General features: G+C 48.7%; 1 protein-coding gene across 1 annotated transcript in view; it reads left to right on the top strand.

Annotated features, from left to right (window-relative positions):
- Positions 1–5,645, top strand: part of TAS1R2 (taste 1 receptor member 2) — a 28,824-nt gene extending 23,179 nt beyond the window's left edge. Inside the window, 4 exon segments of the mRNA XM_038377195.2 lie at positions 138–334; positions 1,082–1,340; positions 2,745–2,880; positions 2,882–5,645. Of these exon segments, the coding sequence (XP_038233123.2) occupies positions 138–334; positions 1,082–1,340; positions 2,745–2,880; positions 2,882–3,650 (1,361 nt within the window). The 3' untranslated portion in view covers positions 3,651–5,645.
- Positions 5,646–17,153: the final 11,508 nt, after the last annotated feature.

Genomic DNA, 17,153 nt, shown 5'->3' with positions numbered 1-17,153 from the left:
CAGAACCAGACTTTCAGGAAGTGACACCAATCTATAACTTCAGTGCCTAGCAGTACGTATGCATTGATCATCTCATCCCTCTCCATTTGCAGCTAGTGCCAGAGGTGAAGCGCGTGGACTTCTCTCTGCTTGAGAAGAGGATCAATTTCAGAGAGAAAGGCGATACTCCAAACAGCTTCGAGATCATCCAGTGGAAGTGGGACCAACCAAGCAACCCTTTTCAGAAAATCGCCTCCTAAAGCACAAGGAACCAGAAGCTGCTGTTCATCACCCAGAACATCTCCTGGCACACCCCAAACAACATGGCAAGTTCCCTCCACCCATTATCACACATGTGAGAATGTCATGGAACTACATGAGCAAAACCCAAGGCAGTAGGGCTTAGTCAATAGAGTACAGAGCTAGACCTGGGTTCTATTCGCCATTGGCATGCTGGGTGATCTCAGCCAAGTCACTGCCCCGCTTTGTGCCTCAGTTTCCCCATCTGTAAAACAGAGAGAATGATACTGACCTCCTTTGTCAAGTGCTTTGAACTCTTCGAACGTAAAGTGCTATATAGGAGCTAGGGATTATTGAGCCATAGTTACACACACAAATGGGACATGAGCATATAAATCCTATCACTTGGGCAACAAAAAGACAGGTGACAAGAATAGCCGTCAGAATGGGCTGCATGTGCCAGACTTGTGCATAAACAAACAAGGCTTGAAAGTCTCGCCCTTTGCTTTAAAATTTTAAATTGCCTCCTGCCAGAAGAATGTTCCTTCAGCTGTTTGTCTGGTAAAACAGCGACATCCGGTGGCTGGTTAGGTAATTCCTGGATGAGTGTTGCCTTTGTGGCTATGCCCATCCCTCTTCTCTATTTAAAGGTGATGCAGTAGCTAGATTGATCCCAGGAATGTTTTGCTTATGGCCATCCCAAGAAATCCATCCCTGGCTCTTTGCCATTGGAACATGGTAAACTTGCTGGTAAAGTTATTGCAGGTATGTATAACTGATGGCTGAATCCCAAGAGGGGCACAGTCTAAACCCTGTTCCCTATTTAAAGGTAAAGCACATTGTCTGGTTGGCTTTATCCTAGCTGTGTATCCCCTTTCCTGTCTATGCTGTGGCTGAATTGGAATTGGATAGCAACTATTATGGAGCATTTACAAGTTCTTCCGGCTCACCTGGAAGTTGCGAGATAGTCATTGTTTTCCTCCAATTCCCTTTTACCCAGGTCCCCATTTCAGTCTGTTCCCAGCAGTGCGAGCCCGGGCAGTGGAGAAAGCCCACAAGTGTTAGCAGCTGCTGTTTTGAGTGTATCGATTGTGAAGCAGGGACTTTCCTCAACCACAACGGTAAGGAAAATGCAGCGTACAAGCCTAAACGAACTTTGTTTTCATCAGTCCAGCAGTGCTTGTTCCCAGCAGAAAGTCTATAGTTAAGTTAATGGGCTCTAGATAGGGGTAGCTGAGCGAGACTCTCTGGCTTGTGATATGCAGGTCAGACTAGATTATCTAATGGTCCTATCTGGTTCTAGAATCTATGAAAGGAATGAATCTCTTACCCGAAGAGTTGGTTTCAGGTCCTGGCCTTGCCACATTTCCAGTGTGACCTTGGGTAAGTCACTTAGTCCTCTCTGGGCATCAGTCCCATATCTATAATATGGGGATAATAAATCCTTCCTTTGTCTTCTTCATTGGGATTGTAAACTCTTTTGGGCAGGCACTGCCTCTCACTACATGTTTTTACACCAGTTGGCACAATGGGGCCCCAATCTCAGCTGAGATCTCCATTACTGTAATAATAATCCCTTCAAGGCCACGCTTTCTCTGATTCAGATTCTCTGTGTGTGGTGTAGGGAGCGGGAGCTGGCATGGCGGTAGAGGTGTAGTTAGAAAAGGGGATGAAGAGTCAGAAGACCTGACTTCCATTGTCACTTCTAACGGTGATTCACCATTTGGTGTAGGCAAGTTACATGGCCTCACTGTGGCTCAGTTCTCACATCTGTAAAATGGATTTCATACCGCCCTACCTTATCAGGGAGCTGGGAAGCTTAAATTAATGTTTGCAATGTTTTGTGAGATCCTCAAATAGAAGACCTTAGGTGTTATTTATATCTTAAATTTGCATAGCACTGTCTACCCTGAAGGATTCCAAGAAGCTTGACAAACTATGTACTCTGAGGAAATTTGGCCACCGTTGAAGTGCGGTCACCTCTAGGGTAACAGTACACAACAAAACTACTCCAGCAGGAAAGGAAAAGGAACACTGACTCCAACTTCAAGTTTAGGAGGAATTTGGGGATGTAGAATGCAATTACCCAGATTGGAATTTAGCCAAGACACTAGGGTTAAAATCCCTACACTTGCAAAGAAAAACAAACCAAAACAAACCCATGGGATCACTAAGGACCGTAAGTGGCTTTACCTCTCCTTTGAATGACTTCACCTCCAACAGCACAGTGTACCCCTAAGACCAGGCTTACGACACTGGTTCACATATTAATCAGAAAGAAGCATTTTAGCTACTGTACAACCACCACTACTTTGGGTTTCCCATGGAGGTCTCCCAATCCAGAACTGACCAGGTCTGACCCTGCTTAGCTAGTGAGAGCTGACAAGACAGTAGCCTGAGTCAGTATGGGTGCAAAACCTTTATCATCGCTCCCATCAGTTCTGCTCTTATTAGACACATTGACTATTTACAGACAAGACAGCCCTTACTAGGGTCTTTCAGAAACACCACATTTTGTTTTGCAGACCTATACAACTGCCAGCCTTGTCCAGCTGACCAGTGGTAATGGGCCAGAAGTCAAGAGTGCTACCCAAGGCTTGTGAAATATCTGCAATGGCAAGAAGGCACTGCAGTGGTGTTGCTGCTATTCTCGGTGCTGGGCCACTGTAGTCATATCTGTCACCTTTGCCATTCATTTGCACACCCCTGTGGTGAAATCTGCAGGAGGCAGGATTTGCTTCCTTATGCTGGCATCTCTGATCATCTGTTTCGTCAACGTCCCCATGAAGATGGGGATCCCAACAGAGTTCACATGCGTGTGCCGGCAAATAGTGTCCAGCCTCTGCTTCACTGTGTGCATCTCCTGCCTCACTGTCAGGTCCTTCCAGATCATCAGCATTTTCAAGATGGCTGCCTGGCTGCCCAAAGCCTACAGCTACTGGATGAAGTACAATGGCCAGTATATTTTTATAACTGTAATTATAGCTCTAAAAGTCACCTTCACTGTGACCAACTTTATCATCCACCCTCCTGCTCCAGTTCTGTTAGCTCAGGAGGACGACCCCTCTACAGTAGTGCTGCAATGCAACAAGAGCTACAAGTTGGTCTTGCTGATGAACAGCAGCCTAGATATGTTTCTCTCTATTCTGTGCTTCTATTTTTCCTACATGGGCAAGGAGCTTCCCAAGAACTACAACGAAGCCAAGTACATCACGCTGTGTATGACCTGCTATTCTGTTTCTGGGATTGCCATTTTCCTGGTCATGTCTAGGTACAGAGGGGTGCTGGTGACCTTGCAAATTTCCCTCCTACCCCCTCAAACACAGCAACAGGTACAACAACTAGGGTGGGCTGGAAAACAAGAGTCCTATTTCACGAAACAACTCGAGGTTTTGACATTTGTTTTTGTTCTGCATCAGAACAAGTACTAGATCGGTCAAAGAAATTCTTATACCCCAGGGGAGGGGAGGGTGGAAGGGAAGGACAGCAGGGGCTAGCGGTGCTGCTTTACATAATCCCAATATACAACACACACACAATGAAGAGGAAACAGGTTAAGGGCACCTCCTTAGCTCAGGTTCAGTGCCACACCTGTATGAAGCAACAGCAGCCACCAGCCCTGCACCAACCTTGGTACTTACACATGTCCCCTCTCCATCACCCTTGCATCAGGGCACCCTTAATTGCTCATCCTCACTCCTGCATGTCTAAGACCTCCTGCCGCCTGGTGATTTTAGAAAGGGGCATTCAGCCCGGCTCTCCCACTCTTCAGAAAAATGGCAAGTGGCAGATTTTTCCATACGATAACGTATAGATCCATCTGCTTTCAGTTAGCAGCTCTGACTGAGGCTAATTGGCAGATAAAACCTTGTGATGTACCATGTTAGATAAGTAGTTATAAGAGCCCAGATTGAGTCTGACACTTCTTGGATGGATCCCAAAGTCATTCCTCCCCCCCGCAACTCCACCAACCACAGATTGCTCATGGTGCTAATGCAACCCAGATTGAATGCACAGAAGCTGTAGGGGTATTAACAAGTGTCAAAACGCTTTGAACTGTTCCCGGCAAAGGGCCATGCTATATTCTTCACACTGAATGGACCTTCGTGTTAGGTTCCGAGACAAGCAAGTGAAATTTAAGATCTAAAGTAAAGCAAATGAGAAAGCAGGGGTCGTGCACACCCAATAAGATGGGGGCAATAAATGGGAGAGATGGAAAAAAAACAGCAAATTCCACTGTAGAAGACATGAACTTAGAGATCATTTAATTTTTCTGAAGGAATGGTGTTTTTCTGGCTTTCAGAACAGTATTGCCTACACTGAGCAGGCAAAAGGCATGAATCAGGCACCAATAATCATGAGATTGGCTTATAGATCATGAGATTGTCAAATAACATAAATCTTGGGGTCACTGAATTGCTTTCTGGTTATTGTGCCACTAGGGGGTCACGTTTTCAAGCTTTTCTCCACAGCCACAAGGGCTAGATTGTGGTGAATTCTCCATCACGGGCAATTTTTAGTTTAAAATTGGATGGTTTTCTATGAGATATACTGTAGCTCAAACAGGAATTATTATGGACAAGTTCTATGACTTGTGCTATGCAGCAGGTCAGATCAGATGATCACAATGGTGTCTTCTGACCTTGGAATTTATTAATCTAAATGTACTTTAAACAGTGGAGATTCTCACATAATCACATGATTCCAGGAGCTTCAGCACCAAGAAAAATGCCAAACACCATGAGACTTGCAGTAAAATAATGAGTACTGGCAACACAAAAATGCATAGATACCTCTAGTGGAGCAGATATCCAGCTCAAGTCTCAATGCAGTAATTATACAGATATACACACAAATATTGACTGGCTATAGTGTCAATATCAGTGAAATATTGTCCAAGGGGCAGGATAGCCCCTGAGACTGTGGCATATGAAGTGCCTGCAAACACAGTAGACAAACCCCCATTATCTCATTGCCTTGGGATAGCTAAAGCTCTAGGTAAATCAAATAAATGTACTTCAGAATCAGCAACAGGTATGCAGTTCAGAAAATCAGGGTTGAGCTAACTGGGGTTTTGCCGTATTACATGGAGGGGGATCATCAAACTGGGGTCTCTCTGCATTGTACAGTCATGGGGAGTGGGATCAGCTAATTGGGATCTCTGCACTGCACTGCACTGCACTGCACTGTGTGTGTGCGTGCAAGAGGTGGGCATGGGAGGTTCAGTTAATTGGGGGGCTCTGCATTGCACTCCTGTGTTGATACAGGGAAGGGGAGATTTAGCTAACTGGAATGCCTCAGGAAATAGAGTACTTTTGGCACCTTAGAGACTAACAAATTTATTTGAGCATAAGCTTTCATGAGTTACAGCTCACTTCATCGGATGCATTCGGTGGAAAATACAGTGGGGAGATTTATATACACACACAGAGAACATGAAACAATAGGTTTTATCATACACACTGTAAGGAGAGTGATCACTTAAGATGAGCTATTACCAGCAGGAAGGAGGGGGGAAGGAGGAAAACCTTTTGTGGTGATAATCAAGGTGGGCCATTTCCAGCAGTTAACAAGAACGTCTGAGGAACAGTGGGGGGTGGGGTGGGGGGAGAAATAACATGGGGAAATAGTTTTACTTTATGTAATGACCCATCCACTCCCAGTCTCTATTCAAGCCTAAGTTAATTAAAAGAAAAGGAGTACTTGTGGCACCTTAGAGACTAACAAATTTATTTGAGCATAAGCTTTCGTGAGCTACAGCTCACTTCATCCGATGAAGTGAGCTGTAGCTCACGAAAGCTTATGCTCAAATAAATTTGTTAGTCTCTAAGGTGCCACAAGTCCTCTTTTTCTTTTTGCGAATACAGACTAACACGGCTGCTACTCTGAAACCTAAGTTAATTGTATCCAGTTTGCAAATTAATTCCAATTCAGCAGTCTCTCGTTGGAGTCTGTTTTTGAAGTTTTTTTATTGAAGGATAGCCACTCTCAGGTCTGTAATCGAGTGACCAGAGAGATTGAAGTGTTCTCCGACTGGTTTTTGAATGTTATAATTCTTGACGTCTGATTTGTGTCCATTTATTCTTTTACGTAGAGACTGTCCAGTTTGACCAATGTACATGGCAGAGGGGCATTGCTGGCACATGATGGCATATATCACATTGGTAGATGCGCAGGTGAACGAGCCTCTGATAGTGTGGCTGGTGTGATTAGGCCCTATGATGGTGTCCCCTGAATAGATATGTGGACAGAGTTGGCAACGGGCTTTGTTGCGAGGATAGGTTCCTGGGTTAGTGGTTCTGTTGTGTGGTGTGTGGTTGCTGGTGAGTATTTGCTTCAGGTTGGGGGACTGTCTGCAAGCAAGGACTGGCCTGTCTCCCAAGATCTGTGAGAGTGATGGGTCGTCCTTCAGGATAGGTTGTAGATCTTTGATGATGCGTTGGAGAGGTTTTAGTTGGGGACTGAAGGTGATGGCTAGGGGCGTTCTGTTATTTTCTTTGTTGGGCCCGTCCTGTAGTAGGTGATTTCTGGGTACTCTTCTGGCTCTGTCAATCTGTTTCTTCACTTCAGCAGCTGGGTATTGTAGTTGTAAGAATTCATGATAGAGATCTTGTAGGTGTTTGTCTTTGTCTGAGGGGTTGGAGCAAATGCGGTTATATCGTAGAGCTTGGCTGTAGACAATGGATCCTGTGGTGTGATCTGGATGAAAGCTAGAGGCATATAGGTAGGAATAGCGGTCAGTAGGTTTCCAATATAGGGTGGTGTTTATGTGACCATCTCTTATTAGCACCATAGTGTCCAGGAAGTGGATCTCTTGTGTGGACTGGTCCAGGCTGAGGTTGATGGTGAAATCATGGTGAAATTCCTCAAGGGCTTCTTTTCCATGGGTCCAGATGATGAAGATGTCATCAATGTAGCGCAAGTAGAGTAGGAGCATTAGGGGACGAGAGCTGAGGAAGCGTTGTTCTAAGTCAGCCATAAAAATGTTGGCATACTGTGGGGCCATGTGGGTACCCATCGCAGTGCCACAAAGTTCACAAAGTCACAAAGTTCAGCCACCAGGTTATATACACACACAGAAACATTATCGGGGATACTGTTCCTGATGGCTTGTAGTCCATCTTTATGTGGAATGTTGGTGTAGAGGGCTTCTACATCCATAGTGGCTAGGATGGTGTGTTTAGGAAGATCACCAATGGATTGTAGTTTCCTCAGGAAGTCAGTGGTGTCTCGAAGATAGTTGGGAGTGCTGGTAGCATAGGGCCTGAGGAGGGAATCTACATAGCCAGACAATCCTGCTGTCAGGGTGCCAATGCCTGCTGGTAATAGCTCATCTTAAGTGATCACTCTCCTTAAATGCATCCGATGAAGTGAGCTGTAGCTCACGAAAGCTTATGCTCAAATAAATTTGTTAGTCTCTAAGGTGCCACAAGTACTCCTTTTCTTTCTCCTTACAGTGTGTATGATAAAACCCATTGTTTCATGTTCTCTGTGTGTGTATATAAATCTCCCCACTGTATTTTCCACCGAATGCATCCGATGAAGTGAGCTTTAGCTCACGAAAGCTTATGCTCAAATAAATTTGTTAGTCTCTAAGGTGCCACAAGTCCTTCTTTTCTTTTTTGCGAATACAGACTAACACGGCTGCTACTCTGAAACCTCAGGAAATAGTTTACCCACAGGTAGCATTTTATGTACATATGTATGAACTGTGATCAATGCTGGAGACTGCTGGGATTCTCCTTATGATTTCTGGGACATCCTGCTCTCCCAAACTACCTGTTGGGAATCTTGGGGCTTTTCCTCGTGGCAGAAGGAGTCTGCAAGGGAGAAGAAGCAGGCTCTCACCCCACAAGAGCAATCTTTATCCAAAGCCCAAGCACTGAACAGAGCTGTTTACGTGGCTTGTCCTACATCACAGAAGCAGTCACAGGGAGGAAGATACTGTACCCTTTCCCACCTTGCAACAACTGGGCCTGCTTCCACAAGGCAGCAGGAAGCAGCCAGACTACAGCAGCAACAAGTTTGTTTTCCCTTTACCTGGGTGGGTGAAAGTGGATTGTATAGCAGGCTCCATTTAGAGGTGCCTGACCTAACTGCTGCACTTAAGGCAGCCCTGTGACATGTGTGTGCTGCAGATGGTGGCTGCATTGGCTGGCTCGCTAAAGCAGGGGCTTGTGTGTAGAGGCTGCTGCAGTAAAAGACAGAGTCTGTAACCCTGAAGTCTAGGCATTGCATTTGGTTCTGTGCATGTGTCCCCACCTCTCAGGCTCTAGCAGAGGTGATGTGTAACTCTTGATGATAGTAAGGGAGGCACAATTTAAAGGGGGGACATATGACCACCCCATGCGTCACCTCTGGCCCCTTTCTCACCCCTCACTCCCCCGCCGCACCTGCCAAGGGTTGGCTGTCCTTAAGAGTGAGATTTACAGCCCCAAAGAGTGAGATTCAAGGCCAAAGAATGACACTTCCCAGGTGGAGTGTTAAGTCATTGCTTAAAAAAGGGACTCATCTTTGATCCTTGGCAATATCCAATAGTCCAGGTTTTTAATCCAACCAGTATAATCAGATCTTCACAAGCATGGATGTTAATAATATGCTACAAATAGTGAGTGGATTTTTTTTATGTGATATAAGGATTGCAAGTTTGTGTCTGTGTAACTTTACATAGGTAACATACTGTATTTTAATAATCCTGTTGCCTTAGATAAAGGACCTCAGCTAAATTAATTAATTAATATTTAACCCTCCTCAGGACACACTGAAAACTGTACAAGAAACAGACAATCTTGGACCCAATACAAATTAATTCATAAAAACAATCCAAACTTTCTGAAAACATTGCACACAAAGTTTCTGACAAAGTACTAAGAATAAATTACTGTACTACCAAAAAAAAAAAAAAATCAGCAAATAAATTACTGCTGGGAAACCCAAGTGCCCTGAAAGGGTTAATAAATAATAATTATAATTAATTAACAGTAGTAATCATAATTATTAAACATATTGGACTTACTTTATCAGTGAGGGGATTTGCCATGGGTACAAAAGGAATTTGAGACTGTAAAGCCATTGCTCTGCTTTTTGTGCGTGTATTTCACTCCCCAGATGACGCGTTGTATCCTTTTCTCCTTGATGCCCACAGGACAGCACCTGGCAACACAGCGGACATTTTAAAATAAGAAGCCTTGCCTGCTACCGGGACAATGAAGGGCCAGGAATTTGTCCAGTAGGGTTTAAATTTTGAACTGTATTTTGCAGAACCAGCAAACTTTCGATCGAGTCCTGCTTGTTTTTTGGGCAAACTCATATTTTTTTGACTGTCAGGTGTTCACACCCACCAAAAAAACCCCCGCGTGTAGCCTCCCCTCTCCCGCCTGCAGACTGCAGACCCGTAGTCTGCATGATGGCCACAGTACACAAGCTTGCAATGTGGCTTTCCAAGCTCTAAGGCCCATGCTTGGGGCCCAGGATGTGTGGTTGTCTCTTGCAGTGCCTGAGTACAAATAGAAAAGGAGGACTTGTGGCACCTTAGAGACTAACAAATTTATTAGAGCATAAGCTTTCGTGAGCTACAGCTCACTTCATCGGATGCCGCATTGTGTGGAAGGTTGGTTCTTTATGAGAGTATCCAGTTTGGAGAGCTCATTCTTAATCTTTCCCTGTTTGCTGTAGAGGATGTTGATCAGGTGGTTCTGCAGTTTCTTTGAGAGTGTGCGGCACAAGCTGTCAGCATAGTCTGTGTGGTATGTAGATTGTAATGGATTTTTTACCTTCAGTCCTTTCAGTATGATGTCCATCTGTTTGCATTTGGAGAGGAAGATGATGTCTGTCTGTATCTGTACAATGCTGCATCCGATGAAGTGAGCTGTAGCTCACAAAAGCTTATGCTCTAATAAATTTGTTAGTCTCTAAGGTGCCACAAGTACTTTCTTTTCTTTTTGCGAATACAGACTAACACGGCTGCTACTCTGAAACCTGAGTACAAATAGTTTCCATCTTTATATATTTTCTCAAAATGAGTGAGATAAGCTTAGAAAGGTGTGCGAGAGAGCTAGCGTGCTACTGAGCGAGTCTCACACCCAGTGAGTGAGGCTTGACGTGTCTCCAAACTGGTACTACCTTGCCCCCCATGTCCCTCACAGCTCCTTCCCCACTTCTCCTATCGTTTCCCGGCATGGGCGGCGCATGAACCCCCACTCTGAGGAGGCCAGTCCCCGGCCCTCCCCTTCCACCCCAGGCCCCGCCCCTCCTATGCCCCCCTTGCCCACGGGAGACCCGAGGCCTTGTCCCCAGTGGCCGGAGGAGCACAGGCCCCCGAGCCCAGGGCTGCCAGCCAGCCTGCGCACCGGTCCGCCCGCCCAAACCCCTGGCTGGCCAGACCCCCAGGCTGGCCCGACTCCTGGACCGAGCACTGATCCAACCCCCGAGATGGCCTGAGCCGCCCCAGGCCACTGGCCGGCCCGAGCACTGGCCTGAGCCACCCTGGGCCTGGCCGCCGGCTGCCCCATGCTGGGCTGCTGGCCAACTCGAGCCACCAGCTGGCCCAAGCTCCAAGCTGCCAGCCGCAGCTGAGCCCCGCCCACCTTAGGGTAGAGGGGGCATGGGGGCGGGGCCTCGGGTGGAGCATGGGCGGAGCCACGACCCGCGTTACGGGAGGCTTCGCCTTCCCTGGCCTGTTATCCCCGCTGCCCATGCCTCCCTGCTGTGGGCCGGAGCTGGTTCCGGACCCCTGCTGTCGAGCATCGGTACCTGTGGCTGGGACAGGACCCATCGGGCTTCCCCGCGACCTGGGCTGCCAGCTCAGTCTCTCTTCCCTGCTCCTGGCACCTCCTAGCAGGGCTCAGCGGGCGTGCGACGTGCTGGTGCCTTTCCCACACCCTGGCAGAACTCGGGGGGGGGCATGTGACCCCCACATGTCACCTCTGGGCTCTAGCTATTTCTGCCATTAAGCCAGCTGCAAGGCAAGTGACAGATCTGTTCATGCTGGCGCTGGATGTTCCCTGTCAACATCTGAATTCCCTTAGATGAGTCCTGAGCATCGTTTCCTAGTCAAACAGGTCAGTCTGTGTTTTAAAGGAAATGATTAGCTGCCTACAATGTTATTAGCCCCCTAGAGGGGCTGTTATCTTTAGCTTGGGTCCAAACCAACCCCCCACATACAAATCCCCCTGAGCTCTGCAGCCCTGCCTTTCCTCACTCAGAAGTCTCCTGGAGAGCCATGTCTTCCAGGAAACCTCTCAGACCACGTGCAGCTGCACTGGTTCTGTAAGCTCTTGCACTTCATTGCACCCACCCCGGCCTTTGGGCTGTAAGTCCTTGGGGGCAGGGACTCTGCTGTTCTCTGGACATATTTATGCTCTGCCGGGCACAAAATACATGTTTCTTGGATATTACTAACCACATGCTGTGTGCAGATCCATCCTAGACCATCGGTAATGACCCAACATGTGACCCACTAGAGGTGAGGTGTAGAAATTTGCTCCCTTTCTCCTACAGGCAGGGGCAGTGGGATCTGCTCTTTGGGACAACCTCATTCTATGGCACCCATCGTTGTCACAGCATCACCAAAGGTTGCTCTCCCCATGCCAGAAAGGAAGAGTTATCCTCCTTTGCACCCACCCTCCCTCCCACCAGGTCATTCTGGGATCAGTTTATTCCCACTGCAAGTATATATTCTTGATGTGCCTGCTCCAGCATGTCCCCACGACTGGAGTGTCATTGAGCATGGCGAAAACACACCAAACTGTGCCCCTGCAACTGTATAAGTTGGCGGAGTGGTAGCCGGCAATGACCCCCACCCAGAGCCGGAGGACCCAGTGTCCCCAGCCGGCAGCAGAGGCTGAAGTGGAGCCGCCAGGCAGGGGACAAGGGCACCCCATGATCTGTGGCTGCCGGTCCTAGGGTGACCAGATGTCCCAATTTTTGGGTCTTTTTCTTATATAGGCTCCTATTACCCCTAACTCCCGTCCCAATTTTTCACATTTGCTATCTGGTCACCCTAGTCGGGCCCCCTGGAGTACCAGCCCTGGGGCCCCTCCAGGGACCTGGGCTCCGCGATGCTGCTGTTTCCATCCGGACAATGGTTTGATTGGGACCATCATAGGTAACAGCCAGGCTCGGCCCACGCGCCTGCCTCTGCCCTGCACTGGTGCCCCCCGAGTCCTTCCCTCGTTCCCAGGCAGGCGGTGACTGTGAGGCACTCCAGGGTCCTGGGTGGGTGACTGGGGCAGGGCTGCTAGGGGACCAACTCAAGGCACTCAGAGGACTGCTGAGGTGGAGGGTGAGGGCAGGAGCTGGCTGTGGCACCTGCCTGGCCCCTTCGCCCTCTCACTGGCCCTGGCCCCTACTGAGGTGATGGGGCCACAGGACTGCTCTCCCTGATGGAGTGGGCTGCAGTACCTGTTGCAGCTGCACGGGTGGGCCTCAGGGAAGAAAGTTTGGGGACGCCTGCCTCATCTAAACACTCAGTCTGAATGTCTAAGCCCTGCTTCCCCAGAGGGTCCCCTCCCACCCACAGCTGGATGTGACAGTCTGAGGCTCCCGGGGGAGGAAGTCTCCTCACAGTTACACCTGCCAGAGACCGTCAAGCCAATTTCTTCCCCCCTTCGCAGTATGCAATCAGTGAATGGCTTAGTTTGGGTCCAGCTATGGCAGAGGTTTTCAAATCCTGGAGCGAGCGGCGATGCCAGGCTATGGGGTTCGGGAAGGGAGCGCCAGCTCCACGCCCTGCCTCACTTCAGCGGGCCACCCAGCCTGTGGGTCAGCTGATTTCTGTTCCCGGCCGCCTCCAGAGACCATTGCATGCACCTTCCCCGACCCTGAAAACCCAAGCGGGAAGAGGCAGGTATTGGCCCTGCCCTAGTGGTGCAGCCTGGGTGCAAGGTAGAAGCAGCCCACTGCTGAGGAAGCTTTGGCTGTGGCTGCAAGTATTGATGGTGGTGGTGGGGGGGGGAAGATGACAAATTCCATGAATGGTAAGGGCGGGCGCGACTGGGAAAGTTTGTACACCACTGACCTATGGGCATTTACCATGGGTCAGCTGCATCTACACAGGTCCATGAACATGCACTGCCTTCTGCTGGTTGGGATATGCCAAGCCTGCTCACCTGTATTAATCAGTTCCTGCTAACAGCCAAACTCTGGGGGCTTAATCTCATGTTCTCCAAGCAGAGGGGCAAGGTTTTCAAGGTCACGAACTGTGCATGCTATATACGGCTGTCGCAACCCTGTAGGGCGCTAAAGCTCCCCGTCATGCATCACAAGGTTCAATAGCTCCGGTGGATCAAACAGTGGTAGCAGAATGGGGAGCAGAAGGGGGAACCCTTGCTTGGCTGAGAACAGCTCCAGCAGCCAACTGTGGAGCACACAGGCAGGCAGGGATGCCCAGTCCTGTCCTGGCCGATCTGGTGTTTCAGGCTGATAAGGGCCCTGAGGCTAGTGGGAGGAGGGGATAGCAGAGAGACTCCCCAGGCCTATCCCTGGAAGTTAAGGAGGAAGAGGAGAGAGTCTTGGAGGAGTGTGGGCCACAGACTTGGGACAGACTTCCTCCATCAGCTTGGTACCTGCAGCACTCCCCTGGGACAGCCTTTCAGTGAGCCCCGCAGGGCCCTAGAGGGGTTTGATGTGAGAGGGGAGGGGGAAGCAGTAGGGCACAGAGCAGGGGGTTGGAGGAGAGACAGAAGAATGATGAAGGGGAAGTGATGGAGGGAAGATGGGGAAAAGGTGGCAGCGACTGAGAAAAGGGGGGAGGAGAAAGCAGAGATGTGTGATGAAGGGGTAGCGGGAAGGGGGGGAAATGAGGAAAGGAAAGAGAGAGGAGGTTGCTTGCAAGGAACGTACGGGGGTGGGAATCAACAGGGGGAGAAAAATATGAAGAAGAAGAGAGAGAGAGTGAGAGGAGAGGCAAAGGAGAGAAACAGACAATGGAAAGAAAATGAAACACGGTAGGGGAAAATACCGGGAGTAAAACAAACACCGGAGAGGATTTGCTAGGGGACCGAAGGTGTCTCTGTCTGTCCCTCTTTCTGTCTTGTGCTTTCTGCGTCTCCCTAGTTCCTTGTCTGTTGCTCTCTCTCTTGCCATCTCTGAGTCCCTAGTCTCTCCCCTTCTCCCCATGCTGTGCTGCCACTTCAGTCCTCAACACCTGGAAACCTAAATGCTGGGAAGTTGTTTGATACCCAGTTTTGGGAACTGTCAAGGACTCCAGCTGCATACGGTGCTGAGATCAGACAGCAGATGGTGCTCTTTACCCCATTCTCCACCAGATCAGGGAAAGGTGGCCTACAAGCCAGCCCTCATTCAGATGGAAACTCGGACGCTGGACTTTTACCAGAGACTGGCTCAAGGTGCAAAGTTAGGATCAAACATCCCCTGAGTCTGAAGGGATTGGAGCACGGGGTGGGGAGACATGCTGGTGCAGCCAGTTATAGAGAGTTAAAGCTGCCGCAAAGGTCTGCTTAAGATCCAAATTTTCACATAGTTCTGGGGGGTAACAAGGACTGAGGCTGTGACCCAGGGATGCACAAGCTCTACGAGTACAGAAATAAGGACCATGTAAGAAAAAGCAAGAAGGGGACAGGGTTTTCTAGAGCACATTGAAATTGCCTGCCTCCCCTATTCTCTTTAAAACATGTGTATTAGCGTTGCCAGACTCGTGTGAATTTATTTATTTATTTGGTGCTTTTCTGGAAGCCGTAGCTCCTGCAGTCACATAAACGCACCAGCATCTCACCTTTCATTACCAAACCAAACGAGAAAGTTTCTAGCCCTTGTTGCTGTTTGGACAAGCTGTAAAATGTGATCCCCAAATGGACAAAATCCAGAAGGCAAATAAGAATCCAATCTTTATTATTTTTAAAATCTTGTCATTTAAAGCCAATCTCATGATTATGTTGGGGCTTGACTCATTTTTTTTTTTAATGTTTGAGGTTGGCAACACGGGTATTTAGAGCCCTGGAGTTCGGAGTCTCCTAATCTATCCGCAGGACAGATATAGCCAGAGCAGCATGTAAATTTCCTGCACATATCACCCTGCCAATATGTCTCTTTGTGGCATAGAGGGAGAGTAGCTGTGGCCTCTCTGTGGAGGTGGTTTTGAGGATGCAGACACTTGGTGGTAAAAACATTCAGTCCCAACTTGCCTGTGCCACATTTGAACCCAAGGCGAAAAGCAGCACTGCTAGTTAACAGTGCCCCAAAGTCTCCCAGTCCCCTGCACACCTAGAACATTGCTGTCTGGAAGAGAGTCTTGCTTCCCTTGCCGAGTTGGGTCCCTCCTCGCAAAGACCTTGCTAGATGCTGCTACTGAGCCACAAGGAACAGAGGTGGGGAGACAGATCCAGAGGCTACACCCAGATTGCATTTAGGGCAGACACAGGTTACGGGCTAACAGGGATATGGACTAACTGTGGTCTGACAGGTGGGCAGAATGTACCCAAAGGATATTACCTGTGTGCACATCTCCCCCTGCTCCAAAGCTGTTCTTGGGAGCCTTAGAAATAGTGGGCCAAATTGGCAGAGCTCCATTAAATCAGTGCAGCTGATTACACTGGCTGGGAATTTGCCCCTCAGTTTGTATGTTGAGAGGCTGGGTGACTCAAAGAATTGTCAGGGGGTGCAGAGCTTTTCAGCTCCTGATTGCCAGGTTAAATCCAGCCCAGGCTGGTAATGGCTGATTTTATAGTGTTGCCATCTGATGGCTCTTTGGTGGTGGTGGTGGTGGTGGTGGTGGTGTGTGTGTGCGAGAGAGAGAGAGAGAGAAAGAACGGTTCCCAAATGGCACAGTTGTTGGTAACTGGCTTCCTTGTTGTCTGTGTATACAGAAAGGCTGGGGGCAGAATGAGCCATCAAGATTGAATTGCCTTCTCATGCCGAGGGGAAGTCCCTCCAGGTTAGGGTTACGGAACTTTGGTGGGGAAGCTTGAATTACATTGTGGTACCTGTTCTGGGGACGGTCTCCAGGCCTTCCATGAGTCCTAAATTCACTTCGTATTTGCATCAAAGGATTTCTGTTTGGGGAATGGCTGCTCCTTTGTATGAACACCTGTGGTTTCTATTCAGAAAGTTCCAGCTGTCCAATCAGCAAGCAGAAAAAATATCAGGCTACCCGGAGGACCAAGCACACAGCCCGAATATTTTGACCAGCCAGTGGTTGAAGCAGCTGGTTTGCGAAGAGCTGCTCAGGAGGAGATTTGTCTGTACAACTGGCTGTTCCTCCAGTAATTACCAAGAGATTAGACAGAATCAAAGTCACTGACACCTCCCCCTCCCCGTTCCCAACCTGGGACTGGACAGAGCACCTGATTTCCTGATCATTATGGAATCCAGGTCATATGCAGAAAGACGTGCGACACACAGAACCTGGACATCTACTTCCACTGACACTCCGAGCTCTGAAAGGCCCTGACTGCTCGGAGACGTGGGCAACGCTGGCCATGAACCACCCTCCAGAATGGAGGTCTGAATTTCTCAGAGGGGCCTGCTTTTTGTGTACATAGGTGGGAAGTCTCTGGCTGTGGATTGGGAAGGGGAGCGGGAGAAGAACATACCTACCCCCATGTTTCTCAGCGTGCCCCAGGGAGGCCTGTCTGGATTTCTGACGATCGGAGCCAGCCTGCTTGAGAAGAATAACAGGTGAATGCCGTCTGCTCTGCTGCCAGCATATTCTGTCTTGGAGCCTCTCCTCTTATGGCTCTCTGGGGAAACCCCCATGAGATAAATTATTTGTTGTTGTCTAAAGACCTCAAGGTTGGTTCACATGACAAATAAAAAGGCTTCTGACAGCCCAAGAAACCACAGCAAAGTTGGCCCAGGGCGGCTTGGGATTAAGAGCAAACTTCTCCATCTGCCAAGCCTCTGAATTCCCCCCGGTGCCTTCATCTCAGCCTCTTCCACGCCAGCTGTGCAGTGTGTTGGCTGCTTCCCCTGTCACG

The sequence above is a fragment of the Dermochelys coriacea genome, chromosome 18, assembly GCF_009764565.3.
Source record: "Dermochelys coriacea isolate rDerCor1 chromosome 18, rDerCor1.pri.v4, whole genome shotgun sequence".
NCBI lineage: Eukaryota > Metazoa > Chordata > Testudines > Dermochelyidae > Dermochelys > Dermochelys coriacea.
Note: the sequence above shows the minus strand (reverse complement) of the source record. Positions and strands in the feature narration are given on the sequence as shown.